The sequence below is a fragment of the Limulus polyphemus genome, unplaced genomic scaffold (genome assembly GCF_000517525.1).
Source record: "Limulus polyphemus unplaced genomic scaffold, Limulus_polyphemus-2.1.2 Scaffold419, whole genome shotgun sequence".
NCBI classification, from domain to species: Eukaryota; Metazoa; Arthropoda; class Merostomata; order Xiphosura; family Limulidae; genus Limulus; species Limulus polyphemus.
In genome coordinates this window covers 331,106-354,189 of record NW_013666029.1, presented here as the reverse complement: position 1 = coordinate 354,189, position 23,084 = coordinate 331,106, and the positions used below count along the sequence as shown (strand labels likewise).

The window sequence follows — 23,084 nt, the reverse complement described above, 5'->3', positions numbered from 1 at the left end:
TAAATGATGCAGCATGACTTAAGCTACTATAGAAAAATAATAAAAGTCATACATCCCATGCAGTTTTTTCTAGAAGCAAATTTTCTAAGGCTTATAAAAAAGTACTATTGACCAATGTTAAATACACCTCTATATAAAATGGCAGTTTCTATAATAACCACCTTTCATATTCATATTGTAAAATCCAGAGAACAGTGTTTCAACACATGCTTTGCTTATCATCCTATGATTCATCAAACGTGAAATATAATGATTTGAATAACATGATTCTGAAATTGACACCTTTGACTAGGATTGGCTGAACGTTTTACAACTGTGGTTTAACAAGTCCAGATGCTGTTTTATAAAGAAAACAGACTAGAAAAAGGTTTAGATACCAATCATAGATGGCAGGACCAGTGCTAAAGTGCAAGTAAAAAATTGTTAAAAATGTTGAAAAAATTTTTTCTTAGAGAGTGCTTATTTATAGTCTCAACCATATTTTGGGATTTTTTTTTATTAAATTTCTCTAAATTTCATTAAATAATTGAATGTTATGCTACTATTCACAAAAATGATTTTGCCCTCACAATAAGACAAAATGCCCCCCGTAGGTAAGGGGGTTAAGTATATACTAAGTTGTATATTATCTACTGCTGTTGTTTTTATTACTATATTTGTGTCATGCTCTTTTTTTTTAGTGGTATCATAAATGGTTACAGAAGATCAGTTAAGTGTTTGGTATTTACTTGGATCGAATGTGACTAAGTTAGTTCACTGGTTAGTATTTGTATTTTCTTGTGTAGAAAGTTGTTTACTTATCACTTAAGTATTGTGTTTATTAATATACTGAATCACTAGCTTCAGTAAGGTATGAGTGGATATATACAAATGGCTGTTGATAAAGTGTATATGAAAATGTTCAATTTTTATTATTTGAGTATAAATTGGGTGGTTTTCACTCTCATGGTTAAACAATAAGTAACAAAATAATTTGGATTAAATTCTGTGTCTAAGAGTTCTGTTATTCTTTTGATATGAAGTAGTTTTTTGCTTTTTTTTATAACTTCAATCTAAACCAGTTAGTGTCTGACCTATTATTTTTGCTAGTAATGTGAGGTTTTTGTTAAAATATTGTATTTTGATGGTTTGAGTCTCAACCAGGTTGCTAGAAAGGTATGGAAAATAATGTAGTTAGCTAGAGGGTTGTGATATTATGTGGTGCTTACAGGCTCGCTGTGGCGTTATGTCCGTTCCAGCATGTCCTTGTCAGGCTACATGCCTCCTTTGTGTGACCCCATAGATGGGCACCTGCTGCTGGATGGAGGGTATGTCAACAATCTACCAGGTAAGTAATTTTCTTTGTTGCACTATCTATCTATCTACAGTTTTCTGCCCCCACTGACCAGAGCTCCCCCTGTCTGTTGGTTGTTCAATCATCTAGGTAGCCTGTGGCGGTATGTGCGGGCCAGCATGACTTATGCTGGGCTTTTTCCACCGCTCTGCGACCCCACTGATGGGCACTTGCTTCTCGACGGCTGCTACGTCAACAATTTACCAGGTACACTAACATTAACACATGCTTTCTCCCTAGCATGAGCTGATTTAATCCTGTAGAACTGTATTTGTATTAATTTTTTGTTGTTGTTGTTTTGCATGCATGATTACTGCTTCTCTGCAGTTGTTATGCAATTATTATTATTTGCTACAGACATTAAATATTAAAGTTCAGTTTTTTATAGTGTTGTTTTGCTTTTCACTTGTATAAAATGTTTAGTCAAAAGTAATACATTGCTTAGATGAGATGAGTTTTAATTAGCTGCTTGTTTTGTTATTTTGAAGAGATGTAAGTCTCTATCCAGTTGGTCATTATTATTTTCTAATTAATATGGAAATAAAAACTGAAATATAGTACATTACTGTTTCTGTTCTTCTACATGACTTGTCAAGGCCTTTTTTTATAAACATGATTACAGCCCTCTCAGGTGTCCTGCAATTCCTATAGAATATTTCCATGTCCTATATTTCTTGTATTTAGTCTAAAAACGTCTGTATTTCTTGTATCTTTGTGGTAAGTAATCCAGTGTATTTGATGTCAACAGATTTTGTCAAGTGAAAATGCTCCACATTATCATACTTTTTTCTATATCTTGAATGATCATAAAATTAAAGTGCATATATGATTACTGCTTGGTTTGAGATTATTGTAGAAATCATGCAGCTTGTCTTTGGCCAATATATTTCATTCCAAACAGTGGCCATAGGTATACATTATTTCTGCACCAACAAAACCAGTTACGTAGACTAGACATTAAAACAACTGGTATTTTGTATTACAAATACCAATTTGGAAAATATTTATTTAAAATACAACTGCCTATTGAACTTGAAGATGTATATCTTATTTGCCTGCACTGTGATCATGATGATATATTACACTGTGTTTGGTATGCTATGCCTTTGTAGTGCACATTTCCATTGCATTGTAATGGTTATCATCAACTGTTATAGAAGTTGTATTGTATTTGAAACCGTAGGTCTAATCATGCTTATGTGTCCTGTAGTGAGTGTTGAATATGTATTACTGCACTGTTTTTGGAGTTATTACATGTACATTGTCAAACCAGTTTACTGTATATAGTTTGTAGTTTAAGTACTGCTTCAAGCCAGAGATGTATTGCTTATATTAATACTTACATATTGGTATTATGTAGTTGTTAGATGGCAGGTTGTGCGTCTGTGAAGTATACACATGTACTGACATTTATGCAGCACTTGTCTGTTCTTAATAAATATGGTGGGTTTCAGAAGTGTTCCTGCATTGTGACTGATGGTGAAAAAGCAATGACTGGCAATAAAATGGGATTAGTCAGTTTGTTTAAGAAAAATGAAGTGGATACTATCAGTCTTCCCTGTTTTATATATATATATATATACACCAGGAAGCATTGTGGGAAGGTTTTGAAGATGAGTGACATAATGGGCAATGTTGTCAACATAATATAAATCACAAGAGGCATCAACAAATCCAAAAGACTTAGGAAAATCATATCTTTTATTGAAGAAGTGAACGCAAAATTTAGTGATTTACCATTTCACTCAATTAACAAATGGCTAAGTACAAGGAAGTGTCTTTGGCATTTTTTTTTTTATCTTAGAAAATAAATCCTCTCCTTCTTCCAGAATGAGAAAATTGGCAACCCACATCAAAAAGCAAGATAAAGACATCCTTTGCTACTTGGCATTCCTGACAAACATGCTGAACCTCAGGTTGCAAGCTAGGCAACAGAATGTCTCCCAGTTGCTGGGACACATCGAAGCTTTACAAAAGAAACTACATTGTGCTTTAAAAAAAATGATGTTACCCACTTTTCTTCTTGCCATTGTAACAGGTGTGCCAGTGAAAGCCAGTTATTTGGATTCAACTTTCCAAGAGTCACAGAAATTCCAGGAAGACAGCCATGTGTGTGTGTGTGTGTGTGTGTAGCTGAGTGGTCACATAGGCCACCAACTAGAGGAATTTACATGTGAACAAAGAATTGACTCAGAGACTGATGATACAAACAATATAAAATACTTTATTCTATATCCATATCCAAAACATTTAAATATTCATTGACATCGAAAACACCAAAGTTGTCTTGGAATTATTCATTGAGTAAATTCTCTATGAGATTCATTAGTTCTGACACTATATGGAACAAATTATCCACTAAGCTGTTATATAAGATATATTCAGACATACTCCAATTTAATTTAGCAATCTTACTTGAAACATCATACACTATACAATGTTAGCGTAGAGAGGATGACATATGATAGAGTTTGCCTGTTGAAGGCTGTGAAATGGTTGCAAAACTGCCACCTTTTTTATTGTTACTGGTATACAGGAGTTTGTCTTCTGGACTATTCGGAGAGAACTGATTTTGGGCCTGAAAACATGATGTTTTAAACATAATTTCATGTGTTATTGCGATTCATCAATTAGCATCTTAGGACCAGTCCACAAGTAGGTCCTTCATCGAATTGGCTTAATTTTGTTGAAACACTGCTGACTTCTTGAACCAACAATTGACACTAATTGGATATGGTCAGAAGCTGTTAAATAGCTATCTATTTGCATGTATCACTTCTTTTTGTTTATCAATCCATTTCCTTAGTTAGCAAAGTTAACATAATCTTTTCTGTAGCCCCTCTCTCTGATAGGTATGTTCAATTCTGTTTGTATGGATAAGAAGAACCACCTGATTTCACAATTTGTAGACTTGTCTCATTCAACATGTATATGTTACTTTAATATAAACATTTCCTTGTTTGAACAAATGTCTTTACAAAGCTTCTATTATACATATGGTATACATAGCAAATTATATTTTTCTCTTCCAGGAGCATTTATAATTTCGATAAAATACCTCAAATGCTTTCCCGTGAATTGTTAGTAGATGATAGCACAGTACTTTTCAACCTTTGTAGAAAAAAATGAGAATATTTCTGCTGAGTTTTAAGAAAGATTTGCAGTCTTTTACACATTAATGCCAAATCTTGGTAGATGATAGCACAGTACTTTTCAACCTTTGTAGAAAAAAATGAGAATATTTCTGCTGAGTTTTAAGAAAGATTTGCAGACTTTTACACATTAATGCCAAATCTTGAGCTGTTTAACAGCTCTATGGAAATTACCATGGAGACACAGCCATCAGATCTTCAGCTGAAATTATGTGACATGCAATCTGACCATTTTTTTATTAACAAAGAAAATCAAGAGTCATGATAGTTTCTAGGGTGTGTTTCCCAAAACACATACATCTGTGAAAGCAGATTTTCTGTGATGAAGCAAGTGAAATCAAAGACACGGAACATGATGGATAATGACACATTTGACGCATGCCTTCAGCATTTGACATCTAGCATTGAAGTTGATTCACAATCACTAATGAAAGAAAAGCCTCACCCCAATGTTATCATTAATAGGTAAAATTAAAACCAAAATATTATTTATTCAAATTAAAATTAGTACTTCATTCTCCCTGGTTAAGATAAGGATCACCTTCATGGTCACACTAACAGAAAAGACTGAAATCAGAATAAATATTTCTTAAATGTAAAATGAATAGGCAAGGTAAACATTAAAGGACAACATTGTATCAAAGTTTTGTAATTATATGATCTTATTAGAAATAGTATGTGTGGCCTGTAAAGCTAGATTAAGAGTATTCTTTTAGTCAGCAATGCTTGAGAAGTTGGACCACCCTAAAATACATTAATGCTTACATACTGGTATTATGTAGTTCTTAGATGGCAGGTTGTGGATCAGTAAAGTATACACCTTTACTCAATGTGGGATACTATAGTATACATCTGTACTTGATGAAGGATACTAGAGTATACACCTGTACTTTGTTTGCTGACAGGTGCAAAGTAAAACTTGTGTACTTACTTAAAAGTTACTTTTCTGTTACCAGTGGTTACTCTTTTAAGTTAGTACATTATACATACTGTTTTTATTCCTGATCATTTTCCATATTAGTCTTTGTCTTGCACCAGTTACTTAAAGAAACACTTTATTGTTAATAATCTCTTTCATTCACAAATATGTATCAAAAAGTTATCACTTGCATAAAGTGAATTATGTAGAAATCATAAGCTGACACACAGATGTTGTTTTAAGCTGTTGGAAATATGAGTACAAATAATTTGTATTATTTTTTATTCTTGTATTTAATCTGTACATTTTGTGAAAAATACTCTAATATTTGACTTGTCTTTTTTGGGGGGACCCTGCTGAGAGGCCTGTAAGTAATATTTTTGGTCAAAAAACTCTGCAAATATAAAAAATTCATTACAAGCTCTTTACAGTGATAAGTGTATGCCAGTGCTTATTATCAAAGTGCCTTTTGTTTTTACTGCATTTTTCAGGTAAACTGTCATCATGAATGTCCTCTGTGAAAGAGCTTCTATTATCATAAAGTAAAGATAATTATATTTTAGACAAATTACATGTGTTGTAATACATTGCACTGAAAATGTAATCAGAATTTGTATTATTATAGCTATAACAAGGCAAAATTGTCAATGACCTTTGTCAGTTTATTAATATACAAATCAACCACTGATGAGTCACGAGACATGAAATGCAAATTATGAGACATTAAGTTATAAGTAAATCACAGAGTGCCTGAATGTGTTTGTGTATTATGGCTTGACCTCAAAGAAGACATTTTAATATTTCTTTCATGTGGAGAGCCATTGGACAAACAGAAGCTAGTATTCACAGTAGGCTGTTGTAAGTTGGGTATATATGTCTGAGGGTGTTGTGTGCAGAATGTAGAATTGATTCCAATCAGTGGTGCAGTTTCTTAGATACCTGGACAAGGGAGATTATCAGCCATAACACGAACAGATGACTTTTGTTGATTCTAGTTCACTGATATTCTAGGGTATGTGCTTCAAGACTGAGCCATATGTTTACAGCTGGATAAATTTGCCATATCAGTATATAGATGGTTCAATCACACTTTACGAAGTTTGCCTCTGTGTAAAATGGCTAGTAAGGTGTGTTCCAGCCACAGCCCATCTGTAGTAGTGGTGTCAAGAACATTCCCAGTAGAGGAATATTCTTTTACAGATGGGTTACACTTCATCCAGATTACAGCTATATACTCATTTTGAGAGAACATGGAACTACATCCAATCCCATTTTGATACAGGAACGTAGTGCACATACTGGAGATGAAGAGTAATGTTAACAGGAAGTAAATATTAGAGAACATACCAAGTTCTACAGCATTCATAAATGTACCATTAAAGCCCTACATTTTAGAGATCATAACCTATGACCCTATCATAGTTCTTGACTGGTTATCACATTCCTTGAAGAAGAGAGAGAGATTATCGGAAATGAATAATCTGTATATTTGCCAGACATCATTCCCATCAACCTTATAAGGGATTCTCTTTGGAGTTGTATTGCTTTCCATCGAATGAGTCACCATGCTACCAGTTAAATAAAGCTCTTTCATAACAGCATCCAAGGATACCTCAGAGCCTTACGAACACTAATTTTAAACGTTCAGCACCAGTTCTAGCTTGCTATTGCATTTTGTGATGAACTTGTTCAAAATTAAAGTGAAATGTCATGAACTGCAAAGGTGTGATGCTACCTCTATGAAATGTTCATATATGAGCATCACCAGTTGTACCTAAGATGGTGGATTATGAAATGCCTGATTTACATAAAGCTGAACTGAATAGGTGATTAACATTATTTCATAATAGTAGTTTTGATTTATTCTAGCTAAAATATTATAAATTTCAACTATCAATTATTTTATGCAGTGTATATCTTCCTATTTAGACAGTTTAAGTATCTTAACATTTTAATAAGCAATGCTTTCTATACATGTTTTTCTTTCACTTGTTCTGCTTTTAGATTCTGCTTGCATATGTAGAGTAAAAAATGATGTATTTTATGTGTAAGTGCATGTATGTCTGTGGACATTCCACTCAGCATGTTGGCAACAGTATGACAGCTATTAATATTACACTTTTTTCTTTTAGCAGAATAGGTTTATTTTAAACAGAAGAAGAATCTTTTACATGCAGCGTGGTTGTTGAAAGTTTAAAAGAAGAGCTATTGCATGTTTAGACCTTCTCATTGCATGTTACACATTCGTTTTTCACTGAGTAATACTTTTTTGACCATATTTATCACATGCATTCTGCAACATTATGAGAAATTTTTCTATCATTCTTTTATGAAGAAAGAGGAATTATAACAGTTTTTCTTTATATTAGTTAAATGGTCATTTCAAAGTCAATAATTAGCATTTTAATTTTTGTTGGATATATTCAGTAATATGAACATTATCATCCAAGGTAATGCCAGCATTTTATATAACACATGTTGATTATGAATTCTAGTTCTACTAGTAACATAATAATATATAAATAATGGGCATAACTTTTTGCTAAAACTGTTTCTGCCTGCAAGTCTGTGTCTCGGTATAATGACAATAATTTTTAACATTATTATACCCAAATTGACTTTTTTTTTCTTCCATTGTAGAATTAACTGGTATTTATATATATATATAAAAAATCCACTCCTACGAAACATGCTTGACCTTTCAGCTTTGACGGTCAATCCCACTATTTGTTGGTAAAAGAGTAGCCCCAGCCCCAACAGTCGGCAGTGGGTGGTGATGACTGGCTGCCTTCCCTCTAGTCTTTCATTGGTAAATTAGGGATGGCTTTCAAAAACAAAACAAACCAATTTATAAAACACTAAATAAGTACTACTTCCTGTGTATTTAGATATACTGTTTAAAGTGTTAAATGGTAAAATGGATCATGAAAATCTGCTGACAAATGATAATGTCTTAGGAGAATCAGTTGTAACTTTAAAATGTTACAGAAAATAGAAATGCAACTGAAGCAACTTTTTTAAGTTATGAATACTGTGAAGTTCAGTAGTTTTGGTCAAATAGCTGATTTGTAACCCTATTTCAATAATTATGGACATACTAGCAGCTTACATAAAACTTGTGTGAATACCTTTGATACTTGGAAAGTATTAGCAATAAAAAATAGATAAATCACAATTAAATAAACCTTTTCTTTTTACCTGTTATATTTGTTTTCTATTTTGATTTCATTTTTTAAAGAAATTTCTTTAATATTTCACTTTTGATTTACTTTTCTGTGTTCAATTTTTCCCTTTACTCTGAAAATCAGACATGCAACATTTGTTGTCTGGGTGACTACTATAGATTGTTATGACATCATAACAAAAATAATTTAATTGACTTTTATACCTTCCATCTCTTTCCATTTTGTTCTTGAGGAAAGAAGTTTTACTTTCTGAAAGAGACTGAGCTATCAGTTTGTTAAGGCCCCACAGTGGCCCAGCAGTATGTCTGTGGACTTATAATGCTAGAAACCAGGTTTTGATACCCATGGTGGGCAGAGCACAGATAGCCCATTGTGTAACTTTATGCTTAACTTGAAACAAAAACAACAGTTTATATTATGATTTTCAGGGTATATGATTAAAACATGACATTTGAATTACCAATTTTAATATTTTTGTTATCTAATTCTATAACATTCTTTCATGTTATTTTAATTTTTCTTTTGAAATTTCAAATTTCAAAATTTTAATTTTCTTTAATCTTTACTACTGTTTTCACTTATTTATAAAAGAAGTTGACAGTTGTGTAACTTTTTTGATTAAATTCTGTGCTTCTTACATACATTATAAAACTATTTGGGTGATATATACACATGTACAATTTTAAATACAAAAGGTATTGCACACATTAATACATTTGTTAAATATATACTGATACATTTTTTCCCATCTCTGTTATTTTCACTTAGTATGATACTGTACTTTAAAATGCATTTTAATCAAAAATAACTTGTATGAAAAAAAAATGAATGTTAACAAAGTTTACTTTTATTCAGTCCATGAGATAAACTTTTTGATGACTGTTAAACTTATGGTACAATCATTGTTGAAAGTATAATTTTAGTTACATTCTTTTTTTTATCGGTTTCCAACCAGTACGACTGTTTATGTTAAAATATCAGTCACATATGTGATGATAATAATAATAAGGCAGTCTCATCGATCTGTGCACATTTTTATTAAAATGATGTGAGAACACTTTTAAAGAAGCTGTCCACTGCTGTTCCATTACTGAAACAAGAATGGACTGCAAACTTATTTTGAAAAAATATGTATATGTAATTCAACAACTTAAATATTTTCTCTTTCTTTTCTTTTTTATCCCATTTAGAGGCAGAGATACATCACGGCAAGTGTTACGTGTGTGTACATACATATATATATATTTAAGTAAAATGTTTTATATTTGTTCATTCAAACAAATCTTTCATTGCATCTTAATAATTTATGACGAGAGTGCTTGAAGTGAAAGGATTTTATCATTTTTTTTCTTTTTGAAGTTAAGTCATTTGTATTCTATGTCCTACTTGAATTGTTTATTTAAAGAGAGCTTAATATGGTTCAAGCAAGTGAGGATTGATAGTTTGATGGTAAATATTTCTCAACCTGCATTTTTTTTGCCAAATAATAATTGTGTTCCAGCTTCATTGACTGAAGTATGACACTTAAGAACCATTTTACTTTATTAGCTGATGTCATGAGGGAAAGGGGAGCTGAAACAATTATTGCTATTGATGTGGGAAGTCAAGATGAACAAGACCTTACAAACTATGGAGATACTTTGAATGGGTGGTGGCTATTATGGAAACGATGGAACCCTTGGTCCAGCCCAGTTCGAGTTTGTATATAGTTTAGTTGTCTATTAAATAAATGAAGTGTTTTTATTTTTATCAGGCAAGAAGTTCACATTCTTTATTAACAAATTTACGTGACCACAATTTTAGAAATGACAATATCAAAATTATCAAGTAGTAGAGAAACAAGTCATATATGTAGTTGGATTACAATATATTTTTCACAGATCCTTTTTTTGAAATTTTACATTTTAAGAATTGACACAGGAATTTGGTTAAAGTAAAAAAAAAAAATAATATATATATATGTAAAAAAATGTTAGAATGTGTACACATTTTAACTTTTGGGTCCAGGTTGAGGTGTTTACTCTGTATTGGAGTTACTTTGTGTGTGATGCAGGATTCTGTAAGTTCAAGTGAAATTATTAAGGAAATTGTCTAGGCTTACAGTTTAATGTGTTTAGGATTACATGTTTATTAAGTTTTCAGCTGAGTTTGATATGTACCTTTATGTACAATGTATGAAATACTTTTCATCTTATTATATATGCATTACTGAAAGTTTTAAAGCAACTTACTCTGTTTTTAGGTTCCGAGTCTTCCCGAAATTCAGTCTCGTCTTGCATATGTTAGTTGTGTACGGCAGTTGGAGCAAGTAAAACGTAGTGATTACTGTACATATGTTAGACCCCCTATTGACAAGTACAAAACATTGCAGTTTGGATGTTTTGATGAGATAATGGCAAGTACAATTTGAGTTGAATGAATCATAAAATACAAATAGGTATCTTTTTCTTAACATACTCTTCATTGACAGTATGTTTTTATTGTATTATGAGTGTTAATTACTGAAGCTAAAATATGAACTTGCAGTATCTAACCAGGACTTTGAAATAGATTCAAATCTGTTAAAATATTTTTTCCAATTATGACAGAATATATTTAGCTGACATGAAATATGATCGACCAGAAAAAGTAAGATACTCATCTTATTTTATTATTTGACAACTTCTGCTTGTCTTTTTTATTTCTCAATATTTTCTACTCATCTTCTTTTTATTATTGAATAATTACCTTTCTGAAATTCCTGATTAATTTGAATTTTGTATGTTATTTTAATAATTCACTCTGCATTGCAAAAAACGTTTTTGGAAAATAATGTCTCACTATTTTGCCACTTATTTTTCATATGTGGTCAGAAATGTCATGCTGTTATTTCCTACAGTAATTAAATTTATCCATCTAAAGAAATATATAGTATCAAATTTATACTTAGTTTTAATCCTTTTTACACTGAATAAAAATTTAATATTGTCATCACAGTGTTGAATATATATTCCACAAAGATGAAAAACACTATTCTACATATTTTGCAATTATAGAGAAACTACACAAGATATCATCACAAAATCTTCACACGATCAGTAGAATAGTTTGAACTTATAAAATGTTAATTTTAGTTGACATTCTGTGATAAAGTCTACTGGTAATTCCACTTTTTTCTTATTGATCTATATTGTTATTTTATAGTTTTGAACTCCTGCTTGTCTGTCATCACTGTAGAAGTTGTACAGTTCATGGCATGGAATTGCACACATTGATACATTGCATTGTTTGCATTTAAAGTTTGTTTGCACTTTCTAGATGGGTCACTACAGGCTACACAGTTTGATTTATACTTTGAATCATCAAACTGGGCAACAGAATGTCTGTCTATAAATCTGGCTGGAAGATCAAGGCAAGATGGTTGGCCTGAACATTTGCTGCTTTTTGAAAGCCATGCATTAAGCTCTGAATTGCTTGATCATGAATTTTTCTTGGCCCTTTTGTATTTTCTCCTTGATCAGAACTGTACGTGATTTAAGTGTTTACCAGAGCTACTTCTCATATCCTCTGTTAGGTGGTATCATACCTTTTTAAGGCCTTGTGAGGAAATGCAAAAGTTCCAAGCTTTTGATTCGGCATATCGATGCCACCCATATGCTGGTTATGTATCACAGCTATTACAGGATTGTCAATTTTCCTTTAGGTATCCTCTTCGCTTCTAGCATGAATCTGTTTAGCAACTGTATTATAAGTGTGTACACTGGACAAGTGCCCCTTTACTATAATAAGTGATAGATTTCAAAGCGTAGCCGAATTTACTATCACATAAGGTATATTCTTTTCTTCCCCAGTGTGTGTGGGTTTAGATGGCAGATACATGGCTTTTGATTTTGATGATACTCTAGCTGCCCTCTTCACTTCTAGCACAAATCTGTTTAACAACATTGTATTATTAGTGTGTACAATGGACGACAGGTGGACCCATTTTGTATGCCAAGCACAAGCAACAAGATTTTATTTTTGCATAAACACTGGACCATCTTTTCCCAGATGGAAACAGTTTGGATGAATCTCTGGTTGCATTCCTTGATGTCCAGGCTTCACAGTTCCAGATGCCTCAGTGCCAAACCTTTCTAGTTCAGCAAATGATTTTGGTGATGAGAAGAAGTTATCAGTATACATTATTTCACTGCTGTGTTCATATTTTTGCAATATTTCAAAGCAAATAGATTCAGTCACAGAAAACCCATCTTAAGCAACAAGAGTCCTTTTACCCCAATAAATGATAAATTTCAAAGCATAGCCAAATTTTATTTTATTTACTATCACATAAGACATACTGTTTTCTTCCCCGCCGTGTATGTTTGGATGGCAGATACGTGGCCCTTAAATTTGATGATACTTTCATCAATACACAGGTGTTTACTTGGGCCATATGCAGTGCACGATGGAGAGTGTCACAGGTGTCCAAAAGTGGTTGTATTTTCCATAGAGGAGCACATCTAGGCTGACCCTGTTGTGGTCTGTCAAAGCCATTGTCTGTAAAATGGAGAAAGGAAGTTATTAGTTGAACCTATCTCTCAACATTACTTCACTGAATGGAGTGAAGGTGAGCCAAAAAGGTCCTCTACTAGTCTTCAAGTTCATTCTTCTGGCACAATCCCATTGCAATCTGCAGTGCTACATAAGCTTTTCAAGTTCAGTCTTCTGGCACTATCCCATTGCAATCTGTAATGCTACATAAGTTTTTAGTTCAGATATATTTGTATCAATTAATTTAAGAAAATGAGACTTGGGTGCAATGTCAACAGGTTTGTTTGAAAACTGTTCAGCCTACCTATTTGTGTATTGAGAAATAAGTTGGAAAACTTCATCTGAAGAAAGCATTTGAAAAATAATCTACAGCTTAAAAGTCTGTAGTATCCACAAGCACATCACATTGATGGTTATTCTTAGGTAATCAGTCATTTTTATATAGATCAAAGTCATCAAAACCTACTAATCATCAATTCAGGTTGTTGTTTTTGTTACACTTTGAGGGGTTCTGGTAGAACTGCAAATGCTTGCTGCTACTTGTCCTGAAGCTCTTCCTCTCTTTTTCCCATTCCCTTTCTCTGTCTATGGCATTGGGATATGTTTGAGCATGTTGCTGGGTGGTTGAAGGAGTGGGTGGCTAGATTCTACCTTGCTGTTCTCTTCCTTGTGCATGACCCCCTGGGTATGTGAATGTGGAGGTCCCCAGTTTCTGAGAACATCTGACCAGTAATCACTAGCAGACTCATCTCAGCTATCTGTATTGGAGCTTTGTAGGTACACAACTACACTATCATTCATTCTAATATTTTGTGCTTCATTAACTCTGAATACTTGCATCTGTGACGTGGATGTCATTTTTAAAGGTCCAAAATGTTATGCAATTTTGACCTTTTTTGCATTCATAATCTTCATGATTACTATTCATAAATGACACTATTTTTCAAAAAAAAACACATATGGAATTTCACAAAACAATAATATATTTTAGCCAAACAGACAAGGAGTCATTATGTCACCAAATGTTACCAGCCGTGCTCTGTTTATGTGTCAGCTTTAGTCGCCATCCATGCTAAAAGGTTTAAAGATGGTCTCCACAGGCCAACACATTTAAGGTTGTTTCAAACAACTTTACTTGTATCTCAGCTTTGTAAATCTACCATAAGTCACCATATAATACAAGAATAATACATTGTTGCATATGTAAGTTAGTTAATATTTAAGAAAGTGTGTTGTAAAATGCCACTTTTTTTTTCCTTAGCCATTTTTTACTGGCTGTATATAACAATATGTCAGATATACTGACCACAAAAATTAACATTAGAACTCTAGCACTTTTATAGAGAAAGTGGAAAGATACAGAAATACTTGTAAAAATGTAACAAAATTTTTATTATAGTGGAAGGATTATTAAAGGATGATATGTTGTGACTAATGAAATTAAATACTTTTATCTTTCAAAATAAATATGTAAAAGCTTGCTTAGATAGGGTAATTGTATTAAAATATTTTCAGAGTTGTTAATGGACAATATCATGTACTGTATATAATGTTCTTGTATTATTCACCTATTAGATATCGGGTTACAGCATCAATATAACTGTACTCCTTTAATGTACACTTCTTTGATAAGTGACTTTTTTATTTCATTGTCTTGTATGCATTATTATATTTCTTTTTTTTTACTATGTGTGTGTGTGTGAATGTTTGTACAGGAGGTTGGTTTTCAACATGGAAAGGCATTGTTTACAACTCTTAAACATGGTCACAAGTCACTCCACAGTTTCTTACATCATGAGAAAACAGAATATTATCACCAGGTAAGTTAGAGATTTCTTAATAAGAAAAAAAATCTTATGTTTAACACAGTACATTTTTAACCTCAAAAATGATATCAAAAATGTTAGCGGAGACATCCCAAATCATGTCTAGAAAGAACAAAAAAACAGCTGAGTTATTTTCTTAATTTAAAAGGAAATCATTCTTGTGAAATGATTGAATTAGAATAATATTTTATAAAATCTACTCATTTCCTAAAGTTTTATGATTTGTAATCAAAGTACTTTAATTTTTATCAGGTAATTTTGGAAGTGGCCAAACCAAGCTTTATCATCTGCTGAATCTAGTTTTAAACTTAAATAAATTTGTTTATGGTTTAGTGAGTTGGAAGTTTGGTGACTTATGAAAAGTACTATTATCTGCTGAAGCTATCTGTTTTGCATCTGAATAAATCCAGGTATTTTCATCAGTTAAGTAGGGAGTTTGCTGAACCAAGCACTCTCTATAATCTGATGAATCTGTGTTTTAAAAGTAAAGAACTCTTAAGTACCATCATTAAATGAGCTAGGAATAATGCTAAATCAGCCGATATCATCTGTTGAGTATGTATGTTTTGTTTGTAAAGGAAATCAGTCATCGTTGTCAGGTGAATTACAAGTATGCTCACCAAGAACTGACATCTGATGGATATGGTGATACAAAGAAAAGTCAAACAGTAATAATAAAATAACACAATATCATGTGTAGCAAGTCGTGAAAAAACCACAGTTCCATTTACTGTGGTTTTTCCACTAAAGTCAAGCAGTGTCATGAAAATTAGTAAATTCTAAGCCATCAAAGCAGTTGATTATTTGTTTTTTCTTTTACTGGCTTAGTTTTTGATCTTAGTTTGCATTGTTTATTCTTAATAGCTTTGTTTGAATGAATTTTTGTTTTTGAATTTAAACAACACCTTTTGAATGAAGCTAATGCAGGAACATTATTTTTATTAAGTCAAAAAAATTCACTTCCCAGTCGAGAACATAAGGCTGTAATTAAAGATCATGAATTCTTTATGGGTATTTTTTTTTCACAATATTTACTTTATTATGTAACTTTAGTTTCAGTTGATCTCTCATTTATAGATTATTTTTTTTTACTTCTACTGAGCATGTTACAGTTCAGTTTTGACTATATTTTCTTGTTATATAGCAGAAGAAGAGTCTACAGCATGCATCTTTCACTGATCTTGCTGCGATGGTGTGCCAGATTCAAGAACCTAGACGTTCCTCTTTATATGATGGTATAAACTTTATATCTTAAGCTTGTAAAAAAAAAATTATAATATATATTAGTAACTGTTTAGATGAGTGATCAAAAGAAACTTTTTGAAAACTATTTTTAATATTTTCAAGGTTTTTGTTTCATTTGTCATAAGTTTTGGATTGCTTTGTAACAATTTTGATTTATAAAAGAACTTGATAAAATGTGTATCAAACTAAAACTAAGCAGTAATTATAAAAATTATAAATGTTATTTTAGCTCCACCAGAGGAAGTTGAGGAAGATGAAGCTGATGAAAGAGAAGTTGGCTATTCTTCAGAACCAGAAACTAATTTCCTTGGAGAACTTGACAAGGTAACATTGTTTCAAATCAACTTTAGTATTGTTTATGTCTATGATTTATATTTTTCTTTAAGTTGTAACTTTTTTTGGTGCTTCATATTCTCATTGTGTGTTAAGATATTAGTAAACAATTCATTCATCTCTTTGTTATATCATATTGTTGAGACAGTCTTTTTGGACTTGGAATGTTAAAGAAACAAGTAACTAATAGTAATTTGGACAGTTTATCTATTACTCTTCATAAAATCAAACTACCTGATATTAATTTTCAACAATAGCTTTTATGTGATTTTGCTTAGCAACAAAAGTATAACTGACATTGTTGTTAGTCTATGTACTAAAAGTGTAAAATAAAATGTTCAGACAGCAAAACTGGAAAATATTTGTTGACTTCTTAATTTAGTGTCTCCATTAATTAAAAAGGTTTGTCTGATATGTATTTTTAAAAATTGAGATTGGTTGTAAATTAGATTTTAAATATTATATTTATCCAATCATATGTGTTTGTTGTTATTTAGATTGCAGTTGGCTAAGGTTTATGTGAAAATATTACAGGTTGGAGTTTTGTTAAAAAACAAAAAAAAAACCTGAGATCTCTGCCCTTTCTTCAGCATAGTATTTAAATTACACAATAGAAAGGTATAATGTTAGGACATAGAATAACATTTTAACTTTATTTAGCAATAGTATTAAGTATGGTAAAGTTTAAAGAAGAAAATATACACAAGTTACAGTGGTAATTAATCTCTTTATTGAATATTGGCTGTACTTAATAAAAGCTTAGCTAATGTTAGGCCTAAGACAAGTAGACTTTTTGGTGTCTTGGGATTAGAATCCTTTTGTATCGTTTTGAAATTGAAAATTCTGATACATCAGTTTAATACTTGCCATTTGTTTGCTTCCTGTTAAGTTACTTAACTGGAAATATATTTGACAATGGTTTAGGCCTGTAGTCCTGTATTTAAAGAAATAATGTTGCAATAAAGGTCTTTGCTAGTATTTATATAATAACAGGATCTGTGTATATCATGCTTTTTGTATTAAAATGACTCACTATTTGTAAAGGAACTACATCATTAGTATTTAGATGTTTAGTTATTTCTAATATCATTTTTCATTTGTTGTGTAGAACCAGAAAGATTTAGAGTACTCGTCAGAACCAGAATTTGCTGGAAACATGCCAGATGATGATGACCAAGTGAGTAACAGTTTAACTCTAGTCTACTAGGGTGAATTTTGATAGAGGTTTAAACAGATTCCAAAATATGTTTTTTAAGATAAACTATAATTTGTTTTAAAAAAGTATATTGTGTTCAAAAGCTTCCATGACAAAAAATTTTTATATTACAAAAAAAGAAAACAAAAGAAAGTTACTTGAAGTAATATAGATCTTACTCTCATATTTAAGGATTAATGAATTGTTAAACAGACCATCATATTTTGTAGGCAGTTGTATTTTTTTCTAATAAATATATTTTCAAATGATCAAGATACACTTGCAGTTTTTGATAAACATTCAAGCAAAAATTTCACATAAGAATGAAAACAGAAGTTTCATATGGTGATGTTATGGTTACACAGGTATATAGACAGGGCTATGATATTGCAATGATCTTTAAAGCTGAATATTGACTTCACAAAATAAGATGTAAATATACATATAAATAAGGCAGGAACGATTTTTTTAATTGAACTACACCATCTTGAAAGTAATGGTGTTAGTTTGAGCAATAAAAACTTAGGAAATATGTATAATCTACATAAAAGTTGTAATCTTCCCAACAGGATGATATGTCTCCAATACATTCTAGAAAGATCAGATCTTCCTCTCATTCTGAATATTTGGAAGGAGAAGCTGAAGAACTGTGATTTTAGTACTGCTGGACTGTCTTATATGGAATGCTGAGTCATAATCTCCACCTAAGAGAGAAGGGGGAATGATAACTTTAAGTACTTTGGAGGAATATCTGAAAAGAAGATTAAGTTTTGACCATTGGTTTTTCATGTACTTAAAGGATAATATTGATTGACAGTTTAATTGATTTAGAAACAACCATTAAAAAGAAATAGCTCTAACTTTATTCCTAGCATCTTGGATGAGGATGATAGAGTACTGTGATTTGGTGTAAAGTCAGTAAAGTATCCTATAAAACAGATATGTATATATATATACCAATCTTTTTCTGGTAATTTGGTTGTTCACACAATGGCACAGGACATAAAGATTTAATCTATTTATATTATTTTATATGACCTTGATAATACTGCAACTGCAAATCTTCATTGTTGTTTGTATGAGTTTTAGGTATATGTGGTAGAAATAACTTTTGTTTTGTTAACTCATTAATTCCATAGAGATACTATTAGACGAAAGTGTTGAATCTTCCACAATTTATAAAAATAAAAGTTCAGAAATACCTTGTGGTAGCAGTAGATGCTGGTGATGTTAAAATGAAGAGAGAGAGTGCAATTATGAGACTTGTATTAAAATTAAGTTTCCCTTTCTAAATATCATCAGTACTTTATTGTTTATTCTTTTGTAAAATTTGAATTAGATTCATTGTAATATGTGTGTTTAAGTAATCGTAGTTTTATAATAGTGAATGTATTATTTCGTGCATATTTAATAATATACGACAGTAGGAGGTCCCAAATTGGAGATATTGAAAGAGCATTATAGGCATTGATTGTTGATTTTTTTCTATTTCTTCTTGTTGGCTTTATAATTGTTGATTAGTTTAAACTATGTTTCAACTAAAAGTTAAGAAGGATGTTAGATATCCTGAATAAGAAGTAGAAGAGTTGTAGAACCATTAGGTTTTCTTAAAGTAGAGTACTGGGGTCATTAAATTGAATAAAAAGTATATTTCACACCAAAAACAATTTTTCAAATTAATATGGCCTAACACTTTTTTTACAATTTTCATTGGAGTTTCTAAAATTTACTTACAAAGTAAAATACCCTTTAGTATATAAATTTTATTTTTTTAGTTAAATGTAGTTCATGTTTATTGTGTTCCAATGTACTAAACTAATAGAAATTCTTAGTTATATTATTGATTAACTGCCAAATGCTATTCTAAACATATACATAATATTATATGGAAAACATTTAACAATTAGGAGAGCAATTTCTATTTTAGATTTATCATATACTGCAAAATACAATAACTATGCCATTACATGTGTTTATGATTATGTTGAATTTAGTATGGATATCTTAATAGGTTTGTCATTGATAAAGCTGTGGATTTGTTTCAATGTATGATATACTTCATTGGAGAAGTATATATTCAAATCCTCATTACATATTCTAATTTTAAATATTTGTATTCAATTCAAAAGAATATATACTGGTTGGAATATACAGCTATAATCTGTTAAAATAGGGTTAGTGAAGTCATATTTATTTACCTCAGCTTGATACTGTTATTCTTTATAAAACTCTGTTATTTAAAACTCAACATAATTGTTGAATTGGCCTAACTTACAGTTTAATTACTGAATTGGTGAATTGGCCTTTCTTACTGTTTAATTACTAATCAAAAAGTGAAAATAAGGCCATGTATTATTTTTTTATCATACTTTTCACTTTTTTTCTTTTTTTTTCTAGAATCTTTATTTACATGGCTGAAAGTAGTTGAAAGTTGTGGCTAAATTAAAGATATATTCATTCTAAATAAAGATATAATAATTAATATAAAAATATATATACATAGAACTAGCAACTAGTTACTTCATGTAACATGGTAGTTTGCATAAAGATTTATTTTTTTTAGTTTTTGTTTTGAATTTCATGAGCAGCCAGTTTTTTTGGAAGACACTAGTCAGTTGGAATGTATAAAACTTATTCTGAACATTTTTTCATTATACACGAACACAAAGAGCCTGTTATTTTAGCTACTCATTGTCAGTTTGGAATTATTCAGTGTACATTTACAGCAGAAAAACGTTTATTCACATAGGCCTTGTTTTTTAATATACTTTCCAGTTGGTTGTTATCTCTGGAGTCCATCGATGGCTGAAAGGTGCCATAATTAATCAATGCAAATTTGTACATATTGTAATTTGTATAATCAAATATATTGATAGATAATAACAAAAAATAAAACATAGTTTTTACTTTTTGCCTTTGATTCATCATTTCTACTTTTTTTTCCATTTTTTAAGAACAATGTGAAGTGTTTAAACTCAGCAGCTCTACACTATCTATTTATTATATAAATTTAGAAGAATGTTCATAATTTACAAGAACTCTGGTAAGATAACCAAACCTAACTGTCAGCAAGTCCTTTTCCAACCATTATGAGCATAAAAAAATTATGTTGGCCAACATTTTGAACTTTCAGCTTTCCTCACCTGTACTTACGAGGGGAAGGAATGAACTTGATATGGGAAGACAGTTGAAAAACATGAACTTGAGATGGACAATTTTTGAGCTATGTTTTAGAATTCAAGTCTCCAATCAGTTTCTACTTTTAAATTAATAAACCTACTATCATATAAACAAAAAATTAGGGCTTTAAAAGCAATAAGTTTGCATTTTATAAATGCTGGAATGATTTCAAAAATGAGGAGGTAACCATGTTTTATTTGGTTCAGTGCCATGAAATTGACACATTATATACTGCCCAAACATAACATTAAATGTTGATAAGGGACCTATGTAAATCTATCCACTAAATTAAACACTAAAAAAACTCAAAGCCAACCCTTATATTAACTGCATCTACCATATTTGAAGGCAATGCATTTCAATGGCCAAACACCCTGTTAGAATAGTAAAGTTGTCTTAGCTGAATATAACTTTTACCCTTCCAATATTTATATATCTGTGTTCCTTAGTTTTATATTCTCACCATTAAATGGGAAAAAAGATAAAGCATCAACACAATCAATTCCTTTAACAATCTTAAACACCTCAATCGGATCCTATTTAACTCTTCTTTTTTTAAAGAGAAAACAATTTCAGAGATCTTAAACTCTCATATGACAACCCCTCCATCTGAGGCACCATTCTGATAGCTGTCCTCTGAACCCTTTCCAACAATTCAGTGTTCTTCCTAAGGTAAGGAGCCCAAGACTAAACACAATACTCCAAATGTGACCTAACCAATGACATTGTAATAACTTTAGACTTGTAATCAATATTTCTGTAGATACAACCTCAAATCCTATTTGCATTGACACTAGCAACAGAATATTGCTTCGATGTCTTAAGAGACTTTGTGAGCCACCCTGGCTACTTGCTTGCAGGCACACCCTTTTGTCTATAAAAGTATAAGGAACATGGCTATCTTAAATACTTAAGAATCAATTTTAAAAAAGTTGTCCACATCTAATCAGTATCTCCAACTAATTCAGTTGCCCAATTCACAGCAGATAATTCTTCTCTCATGTCTTGAAATTTGTTTTTTTTTTCTTTTAATATGGAACCAAATATGCAGCGAAACAGCAAATCTGATTGGGAAATTATCACTTGCACTTACACGTTCCCCAGTGTCTACCCTATCAACCATTTCTTTATTAGCAAATTAACAATAAATGTAAAATAGCTTTCACAGACGTTATAAAAAAATAAACCCAACTTTTAATAAGGAGATAAATTAAAATTATTAATTTGAAATGGGGAATAGGGATCGTCAAAAAAATAAAGAAACTAGGCTGTAAATAGTGTCTACATTATTTTCTTAAGCTATAAATTCCTATTTTTACTTCATGCCTACAGTACTTATCAATTTCAATGGAGTCAAATAGAGAATTGTTGCTTGAAATAATAATGTAAATGCTATTTCCAGCATACTTTGTTGTTGTTTTTTAGAGCCCCTAGTCGTAGGCTTGCATTTTGATTCAACATGTTTTTGTACTTTTTTGACGATCCCTATTACCTATTTAAATTAACAATTTTTAATTATATTTTTTCTAAAGTTTTTTTATGGACAATAAATTTTGAGCTACATATACATATCCATTCAGTTCAATGTGGCATGGCCAGGTGGTTAAGGCACTCGACTCGCAATTTGAGGGTCGCGGGTTCAAATCCCTGTCACACCAAACATGCTCGCCCTTTCAGCCGTGGGGGCGTTATAATGTGACGGTCAATCCCACTATTCGTTGTTAAAAGAATAGCCCAAGAGTTGGCGGTGGGTGGTGATGACTAGCTGCCTTCCCACTAGTCTTACACTGCTAAATTAGGGACGGCTAGCGCAGATAGCCCTCGTGTAGCTTTGCGCGAAATTCAAAACAAACAATGTGACATATGCTGCATTAGTCTTTCCCACTCGACTAGACTTCTGTGGCATAGCAGTATATATACACAGCGTGGTCACAAGTAAATAGACACCACCTTTTCAGAAAAAATGAAATTTTTCAATCATATTGACATGAATTGATATATTTATAATTTCATTAATATCTAGTAGATCTTCCTTTCGCTACGTAGAGTTCGTTGATCCTTTGGGGCATCGTGAGAATCATCTCGCTTGCTTCAAAACTTGGAGTAGATCGCTCTTCGAAGTTGTTGTTTTTGTTTTTTTTTTGTTGTTGTTGTTTCTTGATTTGCCCGTCGAGTATGGCCCAAAGGTTTTCGATGGGGTTCAT

General features: G+C 31.5%; 1 protein-coding gene across 2 annotated transcripts in view; it reads left to right on the top strand.

Annotated features, from left to right (window-relative positions):
* LOC111083005 (neuropathy target esterase sws-like) overlaps positions 1-20,611 on the top strand; it is an 83,031-nt gene extending 62,420 nt beyond the window's left edge. Inside the window, exons 19-27 of one of the 2 annotated variants that reach the window (XM_022384274.1) lie at positions 1,211-1,327; positions 1,424-1,540; positions 10,138-10,286; positions 10,832-10,984; positions 14,817-14,921; positions 16,075-16,162; positions 16,402-16,496; positions 17,614-17,682; positions 18,270-20,611. In XM_022384274.1, the coding sequence (XP_022239982.1) occupies positions 1,211-1,327; positions 1,424-1,540; positions 10,138-10,286; positions 10,832-10,984; positions 14,817-14,921; positions 16,075-16,162; positions 16,402-16,496; positions 17,614-17,682; positions 18,270-18,353 (977 nt within the window). In that variant the 3' untranslated portion in view covers positions 18,354-20,611. Of the gene's footprint in view, positions 1-1,210; positions 1,328-1,423; positions 1,541-10,137; positions 10,287-10,831; positions 10,985-14,816; positions 14,922-16,071; positions 16,163-16,401; positions 16,497-17,613; positions 17,683-18,269 lie in introns of both variants that reach the window. The other variant, XM_022384275.1, reaches the window with a different exon arrangement.
* The last annotated feature ends 2,473 nt before the right edge of the window (positions 20,612-23,084 follow it).